This window comes from Platalea leucorodia (assembly GCF_965183815.1).
Source record: "Platalea leucorodia genome assembly, chromosome: 4".
Classification (NCBI taxonomy): domain Eukaryota; kingdom Metazoa; phylum Chordata; class Aves; order Pelecaniformes; family Threskiornithidae; genus Platalea; species Platalea leucorodia.
In genome coordinates this window covers 120,403,314-120,428,261 of record NC_138826.1, presented here as the reverse complement: position 1 = coordinate 120,428,261, position 24,948 = coordinate 120,403,314, and the positions used below count along the sequence as shown (strand labels likewise).

The window sequence follows — 24,948 nt, the reverse complement described above, 5'->3', positions numbered from 1 at the left end:
TGCACAGGAAAGCAATCCTCAGTGGACCATTCATCTCCCCAGACCTTCAGGAAAGATTATGGACCAGTTTGGCAACTTTTGGGCCCAGGGTCCAGCTAATGGCGTCCTACCCACCACACCTGTTCATAACCCCTGACAAAGCTCCCTCCAAAGGGTCTCCCAGGGCAAGGGTGAGCCAAAGCAGCTCCTTCTTGGCCTTGGCCCAACGCTTCCATGCATGGGGCCTTGTTCGCCCCTTGCAGCCACTCTCAATGGCTGAATTTGCTCTCCGAGGGATGCTATTGCTATTTGGCAGTTGTCTTCCTTGCTCTGATACAGTGAGGTCTTCCAGGGCTGGAGGGCCACAAGGTCAGCTCGAGGCGGGCTTGGACACTCCGTGAGGACTCCTCCTGAGAGCAATTTTGGGGAAAAACAGCTCATCTGAAGGCAGGGGCTGGAAAGGTTGGATGGTTGCTTCATGGGGCGAACCCGGTGCCTGCATCTGCCCGAGGGAGCAAGAGGAGCGAAGGGGAAAACGTGGGTTGTGAAAGGCAGCCTCTTCTCCTCTTAGCACCATCCCTCTGGTCAACGATTACTTGCAATTACAAGTCAGAATTACGTCTTCGTTCCTAATTAGTTGCCTCGCTCATCCTGATTCCTCTGTACCTCGGAGGATCTGGGTGGAGGAAGGAGCCAGCGCAGAAACACAAGGGGTGTGCCTCCCCGATTTCCAAATTCCCCAAGTATTAGCTATTTTCTGCCCCTGTTAGCAGTCACACGTAACAACATATGCATGGAGGGGAGGGGAAAAAGCTGATGGAATTATTTCATTTTTTTTAAGGCCCAGAATTGATGTTTACACACTGGAGCTAAATTATTTATACACCTAATGTTATAGTTTCACATCGGTGGCTTTTATTAGCGTTCGGTGGATGAGAAATCATACCCGACCTACTTGTACAAACCCCTTTCGCGCCTCTCCGTGATGACAGCGTGGCGGGGAAGGGGCGAAGGCGCTCGCCCCAGCCCAGCTGTGGGGACGCTTGAGCAGCGGGAGAGCCAGTGGAGGGAGAAGGGATGTCTCGGCACTGCCTACGAGGCATTTTGGGACTTTAGATTTGGGGGAGAACATGCACAAGGGGGTTATTTTTGAAAAGTCTTGCAAAAATCCTGGCTACATCTGTCTCTCTAGGGGGACGTGGCCCCATGGGTTTTTCCTCGGGCTGTGCCCCCTCCCTTCCCCAGCGGAGAGACGCGCTTCCCAGCGAGGCATCACGACCTCCGCGGAGGGTAGGGTTTTGGGGGAGGTTTCTCTCCAGGAGGGGTGGCCACATCAAGACCGTCCGACGTCATAGTGCGTGTTTCCCCCAAAATACCCAGCCAGCCCTTTCTAAACCAACGGGTCACAGGCACTTGAGATTACTTTCTTCTTGTCTCGCAATTAATGCATTTTTTATAAAGCGCAGGCTCCAGTTTCCTTTCATGTTACCAGGAGGATATCCTTTTTCCTCTTAAGCTTCAGAAGGATTTTTTTCACCCAAAGGATTAATCTCCAGTGTCCTATACACAGGACAGAGGGACGCGCTGGCCGAACGGCCTGGCGAGGATGCTGGAGCTCGGCTGGAGCCCATGCGCGGGGGCTGCAACGGCGCTCGCTCCATCCCGAAGCAGGCGAAACTGCAGCCTTGCAGCAGTGCTTGCTGGTGGCTTTGCAGCGCTGGTTAGATTTAGTGCCTTGCAGATCCTGGTGCACAGCAACATTTCTTACTCCTAATTGTATCTTAAAGATGAGCGTGCAACTTAACATCACAAATAATGGCGTATTAACCTGCCCCCTGTTTAATAAAACCAAGCCAAACAGAGCCACACTTTCGGGGATGACTTGCAGTGCAGAGCAGGTGAGTGAAAATGTTGTTTAGTGAAGGATGGATCTGTTCCATCAAGCTGGAAGATCCCTAATGGTGTGAGTGATGAGTTGCATTCAGATCTGAAGTCAATTTGTGGGCACGTGGAGGGCGCTGGCGGTTGCTGCTGACCGTGGCAGGCTGAAGGAGTGGGCCCGTATGAACCTCATGAGGTTCAACAAGGCCAAGTGCAAGGTCCTGCACCTGGGTCGGGGCAATCCCCGGTATCAGCACAGGCTGGGGGATGAAGGGATTGAGTGCAGCCCTGCCGAGAAGGACTTGGGGGTACTGGTGGATGAAAAGCTGGACATGAGCCAGCAATGTGCTCTCGCAGCCCAGAAAGCCAACCGTACCCCGGGCTGCATCCCCCGCAGCGTGGCCAGCAGGGCGAGGGAGGGGATTCTGCCCCTCTGCTCCGCTCTGGGGAGACCCCACCTGGAGCCCTGCGTCCAGCTCGGGGGTCCTCAGCACGGGAAGGACAGGGACCTGTTGGAGCGGGGCCAGAGGAGGCCACAGAAATGATCGGAGGGATGGAGCACCTCTGCTGTGAGGAAAGGCTGGGAGAGCTGGGGTTGTTCAGCCTGGGGAAGAGAAGGCTGCGGGGAGACCTCATTGCGGCCTTTCAGTACTTAAAGGGGGCCTACAAGAAAGATGGGGAGAGTTTTTACCATGGCCTGTAGTGACAAGACAAGGGGGAACAGTTTTAAACTAAGAAGGTAGGTTTAGATTGGACACAAGGACTAAGATTTTTAAGCTGAGGGTGGTGAGGCACTGGAACAGGTTGCCCAGCGAAGCTGTGGATGCCCCATCCCTGGAAGTGTTCAAGGCCGGGTTGGACGGGGCTTTGAGCAGCCTGGTGTAGGGGAAGGTGTCCCTGCCCATGGCGGGGGGTCGGACGAGATGAGCTTTGAAGGTCCCGTCCAACCCAAACCCTTCTGTGATCTATGACGCAGCCGCTCTTGCAATGCTGCCCAGCGGAGAGGGACCGCGCCGACGCGCGCCGGGCTCCAGCCAACCCGCGCGGCCACCGAAGCACAAAGGGAGCTCTCACTGGGCTTTTTACAGCGGTTTATCCCGAGCGCTCCTTATATAAAGCAGAAAAGGTGTGGCAAGCCGCTCTTTCACTTCGCTGGCTCCTTGTAATTGACGGAAGATTACCAGGAACATGTTTTCGCAGGAAATATTTTCTAAGGCTAAACAAGATTTGATGAGGGTGTGATAATAAATTACCAAGCATATATTTTTGCAGCTACTCCAAATTATGAGTATTGGTTTGTCCTTCCTATGTGTTGTTTCCATAGAAGCAGAGCTTAACCTTTTAAGTGGAGATTATAAAGGCACCTAATTCAATTAAAATTAGACTTCAAGCATATCAGCACTTAATACTCAAGAGTTATTGTGCGATTGGATATAGACGTTGTCGTGATTGGCAGGCAGCATGATTTGTGTTTGAGCCAGCTGGAAAAACAGCATCGTGGTGGTAACTTTTAGGGTTTTCCATACATTTCCCTATGTAGTCCACTAATTGCTAGGTAATTCCTCTGAAATATGGGAATCCAGCACAGAACACAGGAACGCGTGTGCAATTAAAGTTATTTATTGTAGGTTTTCTTTTCTGGACTGACAAAGAGGGTTTCCCAGAGATCGATAACACGACACAATGTTATACACCATTTCACAACTAGTCCCTTGTCGCTTTATTAAGAACATAGTAATTTAAAAATATCTAAATATTTACATATTAATAAAACATATATACAGAAGATTGAGACATTTTTACCTAAATATGGAATGATTTTTTTTTTCTTCTCCCTAATAAACCCTATAAAAAGATTTCTGAAGAAAGTCTGAACAGTAGTCACAGTAAGTAAACACAAATGCAATCTTCCAGATTTACAAAACGCTGATTCCGTTGCTGAAGGGTTACGATACGGACACAACGGGCCGGTGCTCCCTGCCCAACGCAGGCAACTCCAAGCCATGAAGGAAGGAAAGACTCAAATTTTACCGTTTGCAGTGCACATTCGATCTCTTCCACAGTTTCAGGGAGAACACGGTCATTCCTAAAAGTCGTCGGTAGGTGGGTGGGGAAGGGCTGGGAGCCTGGTTCCTCAGGTGCCGAGAGAACGAACCGCTCCCCGTTGGCTTCGGCCTTATTTGTGGGCATTCGGTGACGCCTGAGAAAACAGGCTTTACGATTGTTAAAAGAAGAGATTAAGCGTTTTGAAAACCATCCCACTCTGTAATAGCACTTCTGTTGAGACGCTCAAAGGCCAACTAGTTACCAAAGAAAAAAAGATGCACCTAAAATATACAGAGGGAAAGGAAACGCAATGGTAAAGGCTCTAGCAAGCTCTCCCTCCAACTGCAGGGAACACGCTCAAACTGCCTGGTGATGGGTAAATGGTGCAGGTAAGACCTTCTAGACTTTTTCCTGACATTTTTAAAGTGAATTTAGTGCTGATGAAAGGTGCAGAAGCGAAGGTTTGCGTGGAGGGCTGCATATGATTTTACCTTAGCCCTGACCTGAAAGGACCGACCCTTTCAGTGTCTAAGAGGGTAGTGCAATTTCTTGATCGATTCACTCATCTTAACTGCTGAGATATCAATAGAGTGCCAGTCCAAAGGTGACTTTTTTTTTTTTTTAAAAATAGGTGAATATTGTCGCCAAGGGCAGTGGTTGAAAGATCACAGTGTGCAGACCCTCTTCCTGGAAATCGGCAAACTAACAGGTTTTGAGACGGAGGTGGTAGGGCAAGCTGGGGGGGAACCGTGAGGGGAGAATGACCATCTCCAGCCGTGTGCACTACAAAGATGCTCGAGAGCCATCCCACGAGGACCACGTAGGGGAAATTGTTTGAGGAATAGCTTCTCCTTGCTGTAATTAGGAAACCGGGCACTGCTGGGAGGAATCCCGCTTTATTTCCTGCTAAATCCAGCGAGGACTTTTTAATCACAGCTGCGTACAACTGGTCATTGGTACCACAGCAGGCAGGAACGGAAAAGTGGGTCTGCAGAAGCAAAGAGCTTCGCCGAGTCAAACGCTCATCGAGCTCCCGGGGCTGGTGATGGAGAGAGATGCCACCGGCGTCCCCAGGGATGGGAAGAGTCACCCGACTCTGTGTATTCACCTCTGCGTGGCTTAAGATGAAACGCTGCTGGCAAGCACACAATCACGTGGAAAAGTACAATCGTGGAGGAAAAACAAAGGCAAGAGAATGTCTTCAGAGTGGATACCCCGCTAATTAAATAATGCATTGGATACGGAGGGAAATCATCGTGAAGCAATCTGGCGGTTTTTGTTATTTGAGGTTAAATGGAAAATGCATGAAACAACACAAACTTGAAGGGAAAATGGTACGGATGTCCACGTCTTGCCGGTACGCTGAAGTTCTCGCGCCGATCTTGCGGGAACAGTGTTCAAAGGAGAGGATGTTTCTGTCCACTAAGAACACTGGTGCAGGATGTGAAATTTAAGCTGAAAAATCCGGGTTTCCCTCTATCAGATGATCTGTTGTGGTGTCGAAAAGGTTACCTGAAGGAAGAAGGAGTTTGAAGAAATCCGTTAAAAATATATAAAGTCAAGAAATCAGTAATTTGCAAAAAAAAGAAAAATTTTAAAATGATGGTAATTACGTGTTTGAGTTCTAACTTTAATTTGTGATGGGGCTGAACTGCTGATGTGCACGCACGCAGCAGCTGCTGAATTTCATTTAGAGTAGAGCTCGATCGGCTAAAGAAAAGCAAATTAAATAAATTTTTTTGAATACAGAATTTGTCAGCAAAGTTTTTCACACAACATATAGCGCACCCCACTTGAGATGTAAAGCGCTGCATTAGACTTCGGCACAAACTGCACTGCGATGCTCTCCCCTTTGAAGTTACGGCTCTGAAGAAGTGAAAAAAGCACCACATGAATTTTAAACCTAGAGTACGTACTTTGGGATCTTCTTTGGAAAAAAAAAACCACCACTCCACAGCAGTCTAAATGCATATGGGAGAATATATACATTAAAAAAAAAGGTAGGATTATATCCCATCTTTTTTAAAGCACTTTAAGAATGTGCTTTTTCTAAACAGAACAATGAAAGACGGACAGAAGAATTACGACGAGAGCACTAAGAACACAGGGCAAATAGGAGACAGACATCAATCAGCCTGAGAGGCAAATACAACCCAATGAAAAGGGAAGACTCGTACAATCATGCACTGAAAGGATAAAGATTTATATTACAATAAAGGATTTGTATTTAAGGTTTCGAAAAGGTTTTTCTTTTTTTTTTAAGTTTCGTTTTCTTGATATTGTATTTCAAGAGAAAAGGAGACAACCTGTATAGAATTGGATCGTTGCTGTTTTCTTATCATCGGTTTCTTTACCAAGAGATTGCTCTCATCTTTTCACAAAGCTGTATCACCCCTGGACCCGAGGATTGGGATGTTAGTGTTTCGGCTTCTTTTAGGGATATCAAAATTCTTTCTCATCTTGAAATTAACCCCAGTGTGGAGAAACGATACAAACTCTCAGCACAGCAGTGGTCCAAAGCACAGGTGTAAGGAGGGCTCTCTCGTGGTCCTGGGCTGCATAGATCTTTCCAATGCAATTTTCAAGATGAGGATTGAAGAAAAGGGTGTTGCGGCTGGCTTACATCTGTTCCCACATGCAGAACTTATGGGGTATGCCTCCCTTTTTTGTTTTTTTTTTTTTGTTTTTTTTTTTAAAACACAAAATCCAGATGCTTTGTGTAAATCGTAGACCAAAATAAGACGAGCCTTTTCGCAATACCAACTTATACAGAAAGACTCTAAAAGCTGCCACATCTTCATCCTGATAAAGATCTATCTCACACCTTCCAGGCTCCTGTATCACCGAGAAAGTCATCAGTCTTTCCACTTAGTCCACGGTAATTACCCCCGGCGCTGTCTGATCTGTCTCAGCTCAGGTCTGGACACAGCCTTCAGCTTCTGGTAGGTGCAAAAGCTGGAACTTTGATAACATTTGTTAGAGACGATTCTTCTAGTATTTTCTTGAGATGTATCTGTCAATGCACGAAAGTTCCCAGCAAGTTTAACTGCCACAGTTCTTCCAATTTACTTTAAACACCCTTCAATCAACAGCTTTTAAAGCAAAGGCCCTCTTAGCATTGAGGGTGATTTTAAAACAGGAGCATGATTTCTGCTCAGAAGTGCTAAAATGTAATTGGGCAAAAATGTCTTCCTTACTTTTATGAGGATGTACCAGCTCCATTTTTTTACAAGGCTTTTGAGTTCCAAAAGATGGTTTTGAAAACAGAACACCCCCTGCTCTCCTCAAAGTCCAGGACTTTGCTGATTGTGGGTAGAGAGGGAGCAGGTTCAAACCAGCTGTAGGCACCTATCTATACCAATTAACTGCCCAGAGCCCAGTCCTGCCGGCACCGAAGGAGAGACACCTCCAAACACGACCTTAGTTGATCTGACCTTCTCTCTGGAAGGAGCCCTCTTCCCACCAACAACGAAGCGAGCTGAGAGCATCCGCACTTCTGCCTGAGGTGTCTCAAATGAAGTGTCAGCCACAGGCTGCGATCCGGAAACACGTAGGTTGAGGCATTTCAGCATCGATAGTCCGTATATACCCAGACCTTGTTCATAACGTTGCTGGCATCACAGGCAGGACTGACGGAGCAGAAAAGGCAGATTCAAGGCATCTGTGTTTTCCTTTTTTTTTTGCATCAACACTTACCACTCATTCAAATCATTCACTCTGGGTGCTTTCGATTCACAAGTTTGTTCAATTCTTGAAGACCAGGAGAGCAACTATCTTTCCTAAATAGCTTCCGTACTCCACCTTTTCTTCCCATCCAGTCTCCTGCAAGACGCACCTCACACAATCCAGTTTGGTCTGGTTTTATTCTACCAACACACCAGGTTAACCACTAATCATAGAATCGTTAAGGTTGGAAAAGACCCTTAAGATCATCGAGTCCAACCGTTAACCCAGCACTGCCAAGTCCACCACTAAACCATGTCCTCAAGCACCACGTCTACCCGTCTTTTAAATACCTCCAGGGACGGGGACTGAACCACTTCCCTGGGCAGCCTGGTCCACTGCCTGACTGCCCTTTCAGTGAAGAAATTTTTCCTAATATCCAATGTAAACCTCCCCTGGCGCAGCTTGAGGCCATGATTTATCTGATATTAGCTGTCATCTGCAACCGAGGCCCATTGCGCCAGACGCTGTACAAGCACACAGTCAGAGAGACTCTTCCCCAAAGATTTTTCAAGCTAAACAGAGAAGACAGATGAATAAATCGCACGAAGGCTCTCTTTAAAGAACCCGTCAGTAACACCCCTTTATAAAACCAGCTGCACTAAGACAGGGAAAGACCTCTGTAAAAGTTATATTCCACCTCTTTTGCTATACTCCTTGATAGAAAGCATCTGTATTTTGGCTCTCTATCATAATTACTGTCATTATACTGTCTGTATATCACTTTAAATCATTTGCTTCCAAGAACAGTATGATATTACATGGATACGTACTATAAAGAGGCACTCGCACACATATAATAATGGGTGTGAGTCAAACGCTTGGCTTACAGCCTGTGAGCATCACCTCCCCCACCGATGCAAATTGCAGTGTGGTTTATATAGGCGTCCTTCCACAGATAGCACGGAGAGGTATACATCGCAAAGGAAGCATTTCAGCTCAAAAACTGTGCATGCGTGGATGCCTGAAGGTGTAGGAGCAAGCAGACTGCAATGGTGATCTGCTGTGGAGTGGAAAGGGAGTCGTCTTTACCACAACCACCTCAGCATGCTCATTTCCATCAATGACGTACGATGCAAGTAGGAACTACAGAAACTGCGCTCAAAGAAAAGCACAGCAATCCGATAATTCTGCTCCTTAATATGATTACCAGAGCAATGAAAAGATAACGCTACGTCACATTAGCAACCTTTAGGAGGGTCCTCTTGCAACGGAATTGCTTCCCTCCCTGATAAAAGAAACGAACAGGATGTCACTTGGAAAAGAGCTTTCAAACCAGAGCTTCCTGCATCCATTATCACAACCGGCCCCTGAAATACTCAGCGGCTGGCCAAGAAAGCGGCACGGCGGCTCGCAGGCAGCGCGTGCTCCCAGCCCCCACTGGGTCCATGCCAGAACAAGACTATAGCTGCTTGTCCTCCCAACTGCTTCGCTGGTCCTATTCCTTAGTAACTGCACGTGCTCCGACAGCAGGATTTCAACCGACAGCGCTCCACGGCTGGCAGCTGCTGCTCCGGCACACAGCAGCGGGTGTGCGAAAGCTCCTTCTCCAGCCCGTACGCAAGAGAGATAAGGAGCCCTTGCCCAAGAGACAGATGCTGCGGTGGTACTGGTATTCTGCCATCCACCCCACAGCCTCCAGGTACCATGCCGTGCGCTCAGCAACCCAGGATCAGCCCTGTCCTGTTCTTCACAGCAACAGCATTGCTGATATCCAACCACCCTTTGTTGTTACACCTTAGGAATATGATAAAAATGCACCATAATCCATGACCCTATTTGTCTGCTCGAGATCTTCCCTCCTTTTAATTTGGCTTTGGGGATAACAGGCAGCATCTTGGTGAAATTTCAGAGAAATGACTCCGTAATGCAGGGAACTGACCATCTCCTCAGACTCTGGCCCCCCTGGATTTTCAGCGGATGGCAGCTCAGCTCCTACCATCAGGGCACCTATTGATGGACCGGCTCTTAACGAGAGGATGCTTTGAATTTCAGTCCCAGCCTGTCTTTATTTCAACACCATGTGCAACAGCGTGCAAAAATCTTATTTCCTAGTCCACGCAGTTGCATAGCTAAGCTGCTCTTTAGCAACTGTCAGGCTTTTAAGGCAGGGTGGCTGCGCTTCAAGAGAAAGTAAACCAACACTTAACTGGCATATAAATATCTTTGCAATCCTTCTGTGAACCCAAGATATTATTGCTAATACCTTGGACAACTGAACAGAGGTTACAATACAAATTATTGTATTTGTCCCTACCAATAACTCCCTTAAGAATTCAAAAAAACTCCCAGAAATACCAGGGATGAGCGCAAGTCCCTGTCTAGCATAAGAAGGGTAACTCACTGGCCTTATTAGCTTAGCTGCTACCATGAACCTTGAGGTTTTATGAATATGAAATTGAGGGGAAAATTGTAAGATTCTGATGCATTTGGTTTTTAATACAGGCCATTCAAAACTTAAGATAGCTGGGTCCTGTGTGCAATTACCCGACTGTATATGGCACGCCAGGGTTATTGAAAACTGCTTCTGTGCCATAAATAAACAAACACACACATTGGAAGCTGATAAAAATTTTAATGCATTTTACCTGTTTGTAGTAGAGAAATGTCCGGCTTCTCATCACAGTCAGTTGCCTCTGCTGATTACAAATATAAACAAGAAATCTCATTACTTTTACTGAATATGGGAATGCGATTAACATGCTACATACTGTAGAGTGATTTTGCATTTTCTATCTGCTTTCCTCAGCTGCAATTTGCTATTGCTCAGTTACAAACTCACTGCTTGGAGGAAAAGGTCATATAATAAAAATGCAAACTTAGAAGAGGGAGATGGGTATTAGGAAGCAGTTGTGCCAGCAATGGGATGGAGTAACAATTGCTCTTTTTAAGGTTTCAGGATATCCAGCTGATAAAAGGAGCTGCGATCATTTGATAAAATCACATAAGAGAAGTCCCCAGCGGCCCTTGGAGCAAGAGCCTCTCAGGCTGGTACTCCACCCTCTGACAGCTGCCATCATCTGACGCCTACGGGGAAAGGGCAAATACCCCCATTTCTGCACCCAAACTTCCCGTGACCACGGGCAAGCTCATTTTGCAGGGGACAGATCGACTAGGGCAAAATATCTTCAAAGATGCAAGTAGGCACCCGGCGTAGTTAAAACAGCACGTAACCTCGTAGGTACACAGGCAATTACAGTGTATGTATACACACGTGCTTTCAACCCACAGCTTATGCAAGATCATTTGACTTAATTTAGCCCACGGTGAAGGAAGGCTAAAAGTCTAATTTGTTCATCTCGTATTTGCCACAGGCCAAGGGTATGCATAAAGATAGTTAATTTGGCTCAGCAGATGTGCAGTGACTTGTTAGACTGTAGTACCCTGGAGTGTGCATGTGAACCCTGAGCAAGTTATAGGCATGTAGCAGGAAATCAGTGCCTAACCTACACAAGCCCTATTCAAAATCCTATTACCTTTGTCTTTCGGCACTTCAGTGTGATATTTAAGGCCTTTAAAACACAATGAGATCTTTCAGAGCGCTTAAGCAAACTAGGTGTGGTCCTAAAGGACCAGCGCATTACATTGTACACGGTCAGTGTGGTGGATATACAGCTACGCACATCCATTCATTGCATGATATCCATAGGGATCAAATCTGACCAAGGCTACGGATGCGCTGAGCAACTTAGTTCAGTTCCCACTTGAAACTAAGCTAACTGTCCTGGGCATCTTTATCATGGCTCTATACAGGAGGACGTTGAGTTGCTGCTTTTACGAAGATATCCTAAGAACTAACCCAGTTGCTGATCTACATCAGTTTCCTTCCTCCAGCAACACCTGGCTATCCATCCCTGGACCAAGAGGTTGCTCTCTCTCCCCCATGTGCATGGATGTCAGATTAGTTTTTAGCTATATGCTCTATACTCAGTTCTGCAAAATTAACTGAACTAAAGAAAACAGAAACAAATGAAAAACCCTAGTACTGAGCAGCTTTCCTCCCATGGAAGGTTTAAATGGAGAGCCCTGACAAGTACACGGCACAGACCTGCACGTGACTCTGTGCCTTGAAACGAAACCTTTTTCTGCTTTCTGTGAGAAGGCGGCACACTGAGCAGAAACAAATTAAGTGCTTGGTACAGCTTACTGCAAAAATCCTGAATTTGGGAAGGAAAGAGTGGCTCAATAAATGGGAAGAGGTTACCTAGGCTGGTTTGACTCTGGACCAAACTCACAGCCACGGAAGGACTGGATGCACAAGGGAGGAGACAGCACGGTGAAATGAGCAGCTGGAAGCAGCCAACAGGACATACGCGGCTTAAAATATCTGGAGTGACAGTCTGAGGCCAGCTTCTAGCTACGTTATGAACTACCTGCACCAAGTGATTCTGTGGCACGGCTACTCAGTGTACAAGAGATGAAGCTGTAACTGGCCCCTTGGGTTGAAGGGACCCAAGCTGCGAAAATGGGGGAAGCCAGACATGAGTGCCGGCAATAGGCTGGAAAGTCTTCCCTCCATCAGTACCAAGGCTGGTGCCAACGAGGCTGTCCGCTCAAGTCACAGGTTTTCTGGAAATCTCAGCGGCGACTCTTGAAGTAGCTCAAGAGATGTGGTTACCTTTCTGCCTAACTGCTCTTCTTACACCTAGCCAAAACTCAGAGGAAAGCAATCATACAGAAAGAAACAAATGGAAGCTAGGAAGTACCTCGCTTTCAGAAGATAAAGACCTGAGTCTCCAACTTTGCAGAACCAGCTTTGTTGGTAGCAAAGCTACCCGGTCATTTTAATCTGGCACAAGACTGACCGATGAGGTCCAGCTCTCCACCAATTGTTCCAGTCCCGTTCCTCATGCCAGCACAAACGTTTATATGGTCATCAAGATCAGATCTTATTAAAAACTGACAACATCACCACATGAATGCTTGTGCCAGCGCCAGAAAGGGAGTGGGAGCACGGCAGATGCCCGGAGAGCCTACTCACTCTTCTCAGTAGCTGCCTGAATTTGTTTTATGAAACTGGATGCGTAACCGCAGCTCCAGGTGAAGTATGACACAAAGGCACGACAAACACCTTGACCTCCTAACATGGATGTAAACCACAAGCTTCTCACATGTCATTCCAAGCAGGAAAGGTGGTTTGCCTTCGACAACCGCACCCAGAGACTGCCAGCCAAACTTTACTTGTCTTGAGCCAGCTTGCAAGACAAGGCAAGCAGGAATAGATCCTACTGTGGGAATCTGGAGCCTTTTTTCTGTCCTTTGCTTAGACAGAGCTCAGTAGCTCTTGCAAAACAGTCCTGGTAGTTGTTTCCTTAGAATGTTTTGGGGTATTTTCAAAAAAAAAAATTGTTCAGCTTCTGTTTGTCTGTTAAGTGTACACCTGCTGGTTTGCTCCTTGGGCAGAAGTACATGTATGCTCCGGGCTGGGAAGATGAATGCAGCAGTTACTCATTTTAATATTGCCATCTTTATCTAAGATACTGTCCACAAACGCATCGTACTTTACATGTTGGACTCGCACCCTACATCGTTCCTGGCCCTGTGTGTATTGCTAAGCAAAAAATCAACCTGATCGCTCACAACACGTAGATACTGTATCAAAAACACAGACCAGGGAAATCAGAAGGATGAAGAGAAACAGACAGCAAAAAAAGCCCCTCATACGAAACAACGGAAGCAGCAGTTTGAACAAGGACGTGGGAGAAAAGGTGTATTTCCAGAAAAAAGGTAAGCATTTTTTCTTCCATTGTTCCCACTATTTTACACTGCAACAAGGTAATGTTAATTTTAAACAACAATTCAAGGATGAAGCGTCATGTCATGTAATTTATGTAAATTAATCCTGCCTGAAAAACTTCAGCATGTTTTCTAACATTGCCATATTTTCCTTTATGGAGTAGGGCAATCAAAAGCTTCCAGGATATGCACAAGGTAATCATTTTGCATGAACAGCTCTTGCCCTGTGTACTTCGGGAGTATTACTCATACAGTATCAGCTTTCCTGTCTATGCAATGGACAGCCGCTAGAGAATAATGGCTTACAGGCTCTTCAAAACATAAAAAGGGAGGAAGAACTTACTGCGAGAGATGTGTGGCCCCTGACCTACTGCTTATTAATGGATGGAGAGTTCAGTAATCAAAAGACTCGGATGCGATGTCTGGCACAGAGGTGACATGAACAGCGAGTCAGTTCCTTCTGATTTTACCCGTTTTAAGATCTCTATGCTAATGGCCGACTGTCTCCCTCTGTGCTGCCACTGGCAAGGCCACCAGCCACCTACCCACATTCTCTTTTGCAGGGTGAAAAGGCCATGCCGTGGGAAACCCGCCACCATAAATTACACGGCAATTTGCATCGTAATTCACGCTGCTTTAAGAAAGGAAACCTATGCACGTGCCTCTTCTTTGTCGTCTTCCTTTCCAAGGCCACTTTGCATCCCATCCCAGCAGCCAAGAAGGTTCAGCTTCTCTGCTGGGAGAAGACAGATCTGGCACTATGAAGCCATGCCCCAGTACGCTGTGCTGTTGGCATGAAATGGGACCAGTAGTCAAGGCTGAAGAATATTACCATACTCTAATTTTAATTATAACATCTGTTTGTAACATTAACCTCACAGTCTCTTCTCCCCTTTGTGACAGCCGACTTTTGAAATTTTGAAAAGACTGAACAAGGCCAATAAAAATTTAATGGCAGTGACAGCTTTATTCTCAGATCTAACAAATAAAAAAAACCTACCCAAGTCTCAGATCTCAGGCAATAATCTAAAAGAACTAAGGAAAAGCCAAAGCAAAATAAATAAATTAAAAAAAAAATATTTCCAGCTATGAAAAATATTGTCACTGATTCAGAACTTAAATGAATTTTTATTTGGCTTAGGATAACAACCTTTCAAAATCTACACAGGGGAACTATTTTCTAGAAAGCAGATTTCTTAAGTGTTTTTTTGATTAGCTTTCTAAGTAGGGAGCTTTTCTGTCCCTAATTCTAGATGAGCCAAACATCATAAATAAGGTTGAAGCTGGGCAGCTTCTATGATCCAGTCATCATGATTTCATTTAATTTGGAAACACTCAGGAGAGTACACCCTATAGAAAGAGGTACAAAAAGCAGATCCACCCCACTCGTTTGCTAGAATTCTCTGAAATTATTAATATCACTGAAAGCTAGAGCAGGATTTACATTATCAGACTGAAATAATATTTCACAGGATGAAGTGAAGAGGGCTGCTTGTGAATGCAGTGTCTTGCTGCCTGGTTTGAAATGAAAAACTAATCGGAGGATGTACTAAATGGCTCAGGGGAAGGCAAGCAGGATGGAAAGCCTGCCCCTCCTCTCTTAAATACTTCTGCTGTTAAAATTTAGCCCAACTCAGTGGTCACTAAAAAGTTGTCTTGTGGCTTCTGTAAAATAAATGGATCATCTTAAGCTTTCTCCATATAAACCCTGCGGATGACGACAACCCAGAAACCGATGTAGATAAATCAGTGTGATCAGGCAGCAGGGAGACACATTGGCTCAGAAAGTCTCGGGTGAATTTAGCTTAACGCTGGCTCAGATTTGTTCTTTGGGCAACTTAGTCTATACCCACAAACTTAGCCAGCGTGTTTCAGTGAGCAAGTGAAGACAAAACTAAGAGAGAATGACCTGGGAGTACGGACGTTGAGGACACTCACTCGGAAGGGCTCAGCCTCTTCTCCACTGGCCACACGTGGGCTGGAAGAGCTCAGGAGCTCAGCTGGAAGAGTGATGAGTCCCACGTCTCAGTGGCTGTGATTCCCATAGTCTTCAGATTCTTAAAAGCTAAGCTTTGCAACATGGAGTCCTGGGACACCTTCTCCCCGTAGCAGATCAAACCTCCCTCCATGCCTGCCCTCCCCTCCTGTTTCAGTCTCTGTAAGTTACACACAGCTCTAATGATTTTGGTATCGCTTCATAATGAATAGTTAAAATGTGCACAGTTCCCACACAACCAGTTTTATATCAGGATAAAGCTGCTGAGGGGCTGTGAGACTATGCTAGCAAGCATCGCAACATCCTTCCCTCAGTTCTATAGACCTCCCCATGCATCTGCTAACAGCCATCGTTGGAAACAAAATACGGTACTAGATGGATCTGTCGCCTGGTAAGTTCTATGTCCCTTGTATCAGAAGCTCATGGTTGTAACGCCCAAGTACTAACAAATCTTGTTTCAACAAGATGAAGATGTTACTGCAACCAGCTGTCTGCTCCTGCCTCTCTGCAGCTATCTGCTGCTTTGCTGTCACCAAGGCTGTGGAAACTTCTCGTTTGCTTCAGTGTAAGGTCAGGTTGAGTTAGCTTAAGCCACCGGTGAAGATGGTAGTGGACGGTAAGGTGCAGATGGCCACGGTGGTGTGTTCAATCACTCCTGCTAGATTGAAAAGAGAATGTCTGCCTGTGGTCTCACGTCAGAGAGAAACCAGTGCACTTCAGGGAATGGCCAGTGAACTAAACAACACAAAAAAGAGTTTTTCTACCAATCTCGGTACTGTGTACTTTTTTTCAGCAAATAAACCTGAGAAGCTGCTAGGTACATTGCCGCTCACTACTCATCCACATACCAGTTAACGAGTTACCTTCCCTCTGCAGGCAGAGGCAGATATTGGAGCCTATCTTATTCAGTCACGCTATACTCAGCTTCACTTATTTTTCTTCATAGTCTTGCTAGCTTAGAGACAATATCCTCTGCTTAGATTCTCCCATCCTGAGAAAGGACCAAAGATGGAGGTGGCCCCATTTGAAAGGCAAAAGCTGAATGTCATTGTCATTTTAATTAATATCCTGCAGAGGCACGAAGCAAAGCAAATAAAAAAGGATGAAAGAAAATAAAAATCAAAACAAAATTAGGTCAATCCTCTTCCCCGAGGGATCTTCTGCAGACAGCCCAAGGACCCTCCACTCCCCGCACCCCTCACTGCACTCTTCACCTTACCGAAGCCTGGCATCCCGCTTCTACCCTCCTGTCCTGGGGGGAGGCCAGGCAGCCTGGGAAGGGGCAGAAAGCAGTCCTGTTGTACACCACCAGTAATCTGACACTGTCTTTAACAAGATTATCTTGTATCCCTCTCTCCTCCCTCCCCCAACAAGCACAAGAAACCCTTTTTAAGGCTAGTGCTTGTTCGCTTCTCTACTCAGGGAAGCTTATGCTACTGAATAATCTGCACTTTTTTCCTCCCCCTGTGTTATTTCTGTCTCTGGGTGTTTCTCATTTTCCTCAGTCTTACGCTTTTCCCTCCTGGCATTAGTAACGTTGTGGAGAATGATTTCAGATGCCAGTCTAAGTGTGTGTTTCAGAGACACGGCTTTGGACAGAAAGTGTTGGCTCTCTGAGACGGGGAGCTGGAGAGGACATTTCCTGCAGTCTTGGTCAGCCCCCGGTAGCCACAGGGACCACCAGCATCCCCTGCGGAGCCATCAGGTTTCCCATCCTGTCAACCCGCGGATGCTAACAGGCACTTAATTGTGGTGATGGGCAGAAGGGAAGAGGAGAAAAGGCAGGCAGCTAAATACAGTAACAGCGAAGGACCGTGTTTAAGGACGTTGGCACAAGTGATGTGCCTCAGACAATGTGTCAGCTGCTCCGAGGGAGAGATGGGCAAGAAATACGACCACGCGAGAGCCTTAAGAAAACACGAGGATGAGGAACAGTAAGTGAAGCCTTGTATGAAGAAAGCCCCTTGTAGGATAGGAGGCATGAAGATGGGAAGGAGACTAGTTAAGGTTTATAAAGTAATTACACGTCTCTTAATCAGTGATATTGCTTTCCCATGAATTCTACCGGGGATTTTGAGACTGCACGTTGCTGTTCGTCGCTGGAGCTGAGAGCTCACCAGCTGCGTGCTGTCGTGGTGAAAGCTTAGCGCTGAGCCTTCACCGCAGGCTGGTCCCAGCCCCAAGCACGCAGGTTATCCCAGGCCAAGTTGAGCAGTTTTGCTGCAAAACCCTACCTACATTACCTGTTACTCACTGCTGGCAAGCTCCCTCCCAGGTATTGCAGAGCCTTGCTGGCACAACCAGGGTGGGTGGTTTTTTTTTTGCTACAGTGATGCTGATTCTTTCACAAAGAATGTGAGAAAACTCATCTACCCGTCCTTCCAGAAACATATATTTTAGAGGGAAAGGTCATTTGCATTATGTCTTAACAGTACAGTGAATGGCTTGTCAGACCACTAACAGAAAATTAAAAACCTTCTACCTGCAACCCTGGATGGATCAGCTAGTTTAGGACTCAGATTTCATCAAACACTGGGAAGAAGGGTTTGGGTGCTAATGGAAAGGCATTAGAGACAACATTTGAGAAAGACTCAAAGTTAACTTGGCTGCAAAGACAGCTCCTGAACTTGCTACCATACCAAACATAAGGAAACACTGTACTTCACACAGAAACCTGCTAAAATCTTACAGGTCTAATTTTCATAGAGTGAACATGTACAACTCTACAGTCAACAAGAAAAACACTTCTGTGGATACAAAGGCTCTAAGCTTTTAAATCTTATGCTCACATGTTGTTCCTTATAGTTTTATACATACCTGAGCCTCTTTTTAATCGTCGTCTTGCAAGTTTAATCTGATCCTGAAGAATCTGGACCCAGTCCCTAGGACCAGGAAGTTTATCCACATGGTTAGCAGTGCAGTATTTTTCTGTAAAGACTGAAATAAAAAGATAACATCTTTTTGAAATGTGCCACCAGAATGGAGAAAAGGAGACTGGAGAAGATTATAGACAAAATGTATCAAATTATCCACTTATCAAAAAGCATTTAAATGGCCAAATCTAGGATTGTGAGAATAGAGTCCAACTCAGTGTTTCACAAGTTTATCATTCAGAAGTCATTTGTATGTACAAATATCACAGTAACACCATAGTTACTACTTATAAAAGCCTATCCCAGAGAAACGGTCTACACCTGATGTCTTCCATTCATGAATCTCACACAAAAACATCACAGAAAAAGAATAGTGTACTTTGAACTGAATCTCCAGATGTGGCAGGCACTTATAAATGCTGCCTCCCATATGATACAAATAGAGAGCTGAAGATCTGGTCATTTGGTGGCCTCTTGGTCAGGTCCCTAAAGCTGCAGGCAAACTGATGAAAGACAGAAGTCTTACCACTGCAGAAATCTCTACAGTTCTCATACTGCCAAACCAGATGGAATAGAATTTTTATAAAGCTACTAAAGAAAAAGAAAGTCATTATTGAGAAAAAAAGAGAAGTATCTTACAGGTCCAATTTTATATTTTGTAAAAATGGTACATAGAGGGTCAACATTACCTTTAATTCCGTATTTACAGCAAACCTAGCAATGTTATACCAAAAATACAAAATTATAAATGCGCTGAAACTGATGCCATTGATTTTCATCACGCAACTGAGAGGTGTGCAAAAAATAAACAAGAGCAAAACCAGAAAAAATATTATCACTGTTAGTTTTGCTATTGTAGTCTTGGTCAGAGGTCTCAGAGCTCAGTGTCCAGTTATGACTGGCAAACAAAGAACGAACACTGGTCCCAGCTCAAGGAATTTGTAATCCTTGAGAATAAATGTCACACGAATGGGATGGGGGTGCATGCAACAAGAAATGCCAATTTCAGTATTTTTATACACATGCTTTTGAAACAGCGCTAGCTGGTAAGCATAAAGGGACCGAAAGTAATGACACCCTCCAAACTCTTTCCATGTTAACAACTTCACAAAACCATTGCATGAAAGGCGTTAGCAATACTTTCCTCTGTAGTCTGATGAGCAAGGACGTCAGATCAACGTCAGACCAAGGGCTTCCCAGAGAAGTCAATACAGCCCCACACATGGCCAGTGTCCGATTTGCAACAATTATGGACTCTATGAAGGCAGAAATAATCTCTCCCTTCTGAATCCATACAGTACCTGACACAATGGGAACCTGATCAATGACTTAAGACTCCTGCTTACTTCAAACACGCAACTGCTTGTGACCAGGGCCTGGGGACAATCTGTGGCACCAGGCTGTACCCAGGCCACCCACTGCAGGTGCCTACTGTGGGAGTTACGACTTCTGCCCGCTGTTGAACTTGCTTCTCTTCTCTAACTTGCTTGTTCTCTTGAATGAAAGTCAAAATAGCTTTGATTGCTCAACATGTGGTTAGGGAAACATCAACGTGGGCAAAAAAGAATGGGAATGCAATAGGAAGGAGGCAGGAGAAGTGGGACCTCCCCTTTCTAGTCCACCTGAGCCGTACAGTGCTAACAACTCCCTATATCATAGAATCACAGAGTGGGTTGGAAGGGACCTTTGAAGATCATCTAGTCCAAGCCCCCTGCCATGGGCAGAGACATCTTGCACTAGATGAGGTTGCTCAAAGCCCCGTCCAACCTGACCTTGAACTCTTCCAGGGATGGGACATCCACAGCTCCTCTGCGCAACCTGTGCCTGTGTCTCACCACCCTCATTGTAAAAAAAGTCTTCCTTATGTCCAATCTAAATCCACCCTCTTTCAGTTTAAAACCATTCCCCCTTGTCCTGTCACTACAGGCCATGGTAAAAACACTCTCTCAGTCTTTCTTATAAGCCCCCTTTAAGTACTGAAAGGCTGCAATAAGGTCTCCCCAGAGATTTCCCTTCCCCAGGCTGAACAACCCCCGCTCTCCCAGCCTTTCCTCACAGCAGAGGTGCTCCATCCCTCTGATCATTTCTGTGGCCTCCTCTGGCCCTGCTCCAACAGCTCCATGTCCTTCCCGTGCTGAGGACCCCCGAGCTGGACGCAGGGCTCCAGGTGGGGTCTCCCCAGAGCAGAGCAGAGGGGCAGAATCCCCTCCGTCGCCCTGCTGGCCCCGCTGCGGGGGATGCAGCCCAGGGTACGGTTGGCTTTCTGGGCTGCGAGAGCACATTGCCGGCTCATGTCCAGCTTTTCATCCACCAGTATTGCCAAGTCCTTCTCCATGGGGCTGCTCTTAATCCATTCATCCCCCAGGCTGCATTGATTGCCCCGACCCAGGTACGGGACCTTGCACTTGGCCTTGTTGAACTGCATGAAGTTCAAATGGGCCCCCTCCTCAAGGCTGCCAAGGTCCCCTTGGATGGCATCCCTTCCCTCTAGCAAATCAATTGCACCACTCAGCTTGATGTCATCCACAAACGTGTTGAGGGCGCACTCAATCCCACTGTCTATATCATTGATGAAGATATGAAATAGTATTGGTCCCGGTACGGACCCCTGAGGGACACATCACACATATATCTGAACACAGTTCCTTGACTTCTGCAGGGAAGGACTTCACTGGCTGGATTTCCAGTCAACGACATAAAGGAAAAATAACCACTTCTGATCCCTTTTTTCTTTTTTTCCCCCAGTTCTGAGTGAAAGATTGATGTGACTCACAAGGGAAACTGGCTGCCCAGGAGAAACACTGCAACTGATTCACCAAGTGCCACTGAATACCCAAAGTCGAAAGAGAGAATTTCTCCCTGGCTAATCATTTTGTTGCAGAAGCATTAAATTACTTGCAAGGATGGCAGTTAAAATGTTTTCAGACAGGAAGAGTGATTTTCAAGCAAACAGTCCCTCCTTTAAGTTCCCTGCTCGTTTTTGTCATGAATGTAGCCTTTTCTCCACTTTTGTATCCCTGTCATGGAAAAGGACTAGAAGTGCCACTAAAGGATATCGGGGCACGTGGTAGAGGAATGTCCTAATGATAATAATGCAAACAACATGATGTTGTTCCTGTGGAGATTTCATACTGGCTCAGTTATTTCTTGGAATAAATGAAACCACAGTGTCTGATAGCCCAGCTCTTTGGAGGGAAGAAGGGTGCTATTGGAGCCAGGCTGAGTAAAGATCCACAGGACATCAGCCCTTGGCATCTTATTCCATCACAGCTTTTAGGGATGGGCTCCCCTATCAGCAATCAGGCATTTGGGCAATACAGTAAATGCCAATAAAGATCACTGTTATTACAGCAGTACCTAGTAGTACCATCACAGGTGAAATTTATCTGTCGGAACCACGACTCCCTCCTTTCTTCCCCCAGAGCTCAAGTGAAGAAGTTAAACCAAGCTTCAGAATTTGCTCCACTAATATGAGCTTAGCTACTGAGAAACATTGCTCTCTGCAGTGGGTAACGATTGCTATTTTAATAGTGCTGCTGCATCTACTGAAAAACATTTCTTTTATCACAGTGCTGCTCAAATTAGAGTTTTTTTTTTTTTTAAAGTAATTTTGAACTCCTTTTTTCTTCCATTTAACTTATTTATTAAAGCTTTTAAGGAAGAACGAGACACAGATGGAGTGAATTCAACTTTGGATTTTTGCAGATTACTGAGCTCAAGAAAAGAAGGTATGAAAAAGTGTTTGTTATTGAAATCTAATTATAAGCATAACTATAAGAAAGTCTGCCAGAAACTCTGTAAGATGTACTAGGACTATGACATAGCCACAACACGTACTTTATCGCAGAATTGCACAGGTTGAAAGGGTCCTCTGGAGGTCTCCATGTCCAGCCTGCTGCTCAAAGCATGGCCAACTAGATCATGGTGCTTGGGACTGAGACCAGTTTTGAGTACTTCCAGGGATGGAGATCCTGCAGCCCCTCTGAGCTCCTATCCCACTGTTCAACCACCTTTATGCTGAAAAAGCTTTTCCTTACATCATGTTGAAATTTTCTGTGTGTCCAATGTGCCTCTGAGAAGAGTCTGACTCCATCTCCTCTACACCATCCCGTTAGGTAGTTGTGGACAGCAGTAAGGTTTCTCCTGAATCTTCTTCTCTCCAGTTCTCTCAGCCTCTCATATATGTCACTTCACATACATACTTCACCACTTACCTGCTTCAGTACCGTAAAGTCTTGGTCTCCCTACATTGGACTCACTCCAGTATGTCAATATCTTTCTTGCATGGGGAGAGGGGGACCAAAAGTGGACACAGAGGTTGTTGTAAAAGGTTCCCCTGCCTCCTTTTGCTGCCAATGTACTTACAGAAGCTCTTCTCATTGCCTTATATCTCCTAGGTTAGTGATCTGCATCTCAGGACAAGTCACGGCCTCTAAAATAAGCTTTACTTTGCAACACAGCCTGTCTTTTGGTAACTTGGGTATTTTCCCTACTATATCAAATTTCAACATAACAGAATCCCATTCAGAATCTCTGGCCTAATACTAGCTCTTTATATGTTGCGATCACAGAGTTTGAAGGTACGTGTGTTCTGGAAGCAAGAAAGCAGTGACCGCTAAGAAAAACCACGCAGCACAGGATCCTCACACTGACTAAGAAATTCGCTCCCACAAGAGGAGGACCACCACAGTTCCTATGAGCATCAAACTCATCTCAGTCCCAGTACTATCTTCCTCCATCTCTCCCCAGTCCAGCCACCAACTACTAAACTATTTACAGAGCAGACACAGTCAGATGCAGTGCAAGCCTCAGAATTTTGATTGAAGAGGATCAGTTACACTGTCATTGTGTTTTCAAGATTTCTTTGCATCTTTGATATCCGGAAAAAAAAATAATTATCTTATACGAACATTGAGATTCTAACCTTAGAGCCTGACTTCAGAAACCGGGATCATTGGCTTAAAATTAACACAAGCTGTCCCCGTAGAAGCTATTTTTAACAAGTGAATGAAAGGGAATAAAAATAAGACTGCATATTTTAGTAGACCTAATGCATGTCAGAAATTCTAATCCCCTTACACTCTCCTTAGCTGAGAATATGTTCTAATTACACATATGAAAGAAAACAAAACCCATACCTTTTATTGCACCCACGATATTTTGGTCTAGTCCTTTCCGGTTGTCATTGAGCCCTCTTTTCCTTTTGCCGTTTGGTAAAGAGTTAGCCAAAGTCTTGTCATCAAAAAATGCACAGACCAGCTTCCTAAAGAGCAGACTTCCTGAGCGAGTATAGTTTGATAATATAGAGTCCAGCTGAGATTTCGGCATGAAGACGTCAAAGCCTTCTGCAAGTTGCACTTCTGGCTACCAAAAGAATACAAATGTTTTAATTAAAAGAGCATTCAAATACATTATTTTACTTCAATCATGCATCTGGTGAGACTTTACAATCACTTAATCAAACCATGAATCTTTTCTCAGCTATTCAGTACCACAGCAGCCTCCTTCATTGAAATCAAACCCCATCAGTGAATAAGCACCTTAAAAGGCAAATCAAATAATCATACTCATGTCTAGTCACTGTAATAGTTAACAATTACTGACATTATTTCTAGGCGTACAGCTAACAAAAAGAAAAGAGGTACCTTTCAATATTGGATAATAACGACAAACCAGAGGATCATGCCAGAGCAATACTCCCATGCGAAGCTTTTTGGACATTTACCTAACCATTTTATGGACTTGTTTCACTGCCAAGTGACGTGAACAAGCGTGCTGTGGGGCAGCCAGGCATTTCCAAGAAGGGCAACTGCAGGGCTACCGGCCCGTTCCACGTGGTTTCCCAAGAGGGCTTCCAGCACAGATACAGCCCGTATGAGTAGAAGTAGCTGATGAGTTTGAGGTTGCCCTTGGAGCCAGCACTTGCTAATCAGCCACTTCTCCCTCCTTTTCCTAGTCCCAAAATGCATCCTTAGAAGAGGATGATGTTAGATAGACAGCTTATTTCAGCACAAAAACCCTCAGTGGTAAATCACAGGGATTTACGCCATTGCCAGAAAGTGAGATGGAGAGGAGGAAGAGGGAACAAAATTATCCTGTATTTCACAAGAGTCTCGCCTCAAGTGCATTGTGGGCCAAAGCAGACAAAGGCCTGCAAGGAAGCCCCCTTACTAAGAGTCTTTTTGCTGCCCCTGTCTGTACATATCAGAAATAACATGAACAATATTTACAATACTTTTTCCATGACTACCACACAATGCTTATGCAAGATGTGTGCTCAGGTGGCCAAGAGGGCCAATGGCATCCTGGCTTGTATCAGGAATGGTGTGGCCAGCAGGACCAGGGAGGTGACAGTGCCCCTGTACTGGGCACTGGTGAGGCCGCACCTCGAGTTCTGTGTTCAGTGTTGGGCCCCTCACTACAAGAAGGACATCGAGGTGCTGGAGCGTGGCCAGAGGAGGGCAACGAAGCTGGTGAAGGGTCTGGAGCACAAGTCTGGTGAGGAGCGGCTGAGGGAGCTGGGGGTGTTTAGTCTGGAGAAGAGGAGGCTGAGGGGAGACCTTATTGCTCTCTACAACTCCCTGAAAGGAGGCTGTAGCCAGGTGGGGGTCGGTCTCTTCTCCCAAGTAACAAGCAATAGGACGAGAGGAAACGGCCTCAAGCTGCACCAGGGGAGGTTTAGGTTGGATATTAGGAAAAACTTCTTCACCGAAA

At 45.5% G+C, this 24,948-nt stretch overlaps 1 protein-coding gene across 6 annotated transcripts in view; it reads right to left on the bottom strand.

Annotated features, from left to right (window-relative positions):
• Positions 1–3,526: 3,526 nt before the first annotated feature.
• Positions 3,527–24,948, bottom strand: part of BEND7 (BEN domain containing 7) — a 48,211-nt gene continuing 26,789 nt past the window's right edge. Inside the window, exons 6-10 of one of the 6 annotated variants that reach the window (XR_014227939.1) lie at positions 23,373–23,598; positions 18,179–18,298; positions 15,275–16,019; positions 10,218–10,268; positions 5,401–5,418 (exon numbers count right to left, since the gene is read on the bottom strand). Coding sequence is in view for 5 of the 6 variants with exons in the window: in XM_082309698.1 (XP_082165824.1) it covers positions 5,357–5,418; positions 10,218–10,268; positions 18,179–18,298; positions 23,373–23,598 (459 nt within the window). In the remaining variant the exon portion in view is untranslated. Of the gene's footprint in view, positions 5,419–7,300; positions 7,536–10,217; positions 10,269–14,886; positions 16,097–18,178; positions 18,299–23,372; positions 23,599–24,948 lie in introns of those variants that run through there. The other 5 variants (XM_082309698.1, XM_082309699.1, XM_082309700.1 and 2 more) reach the window with 5 other exon arrangements.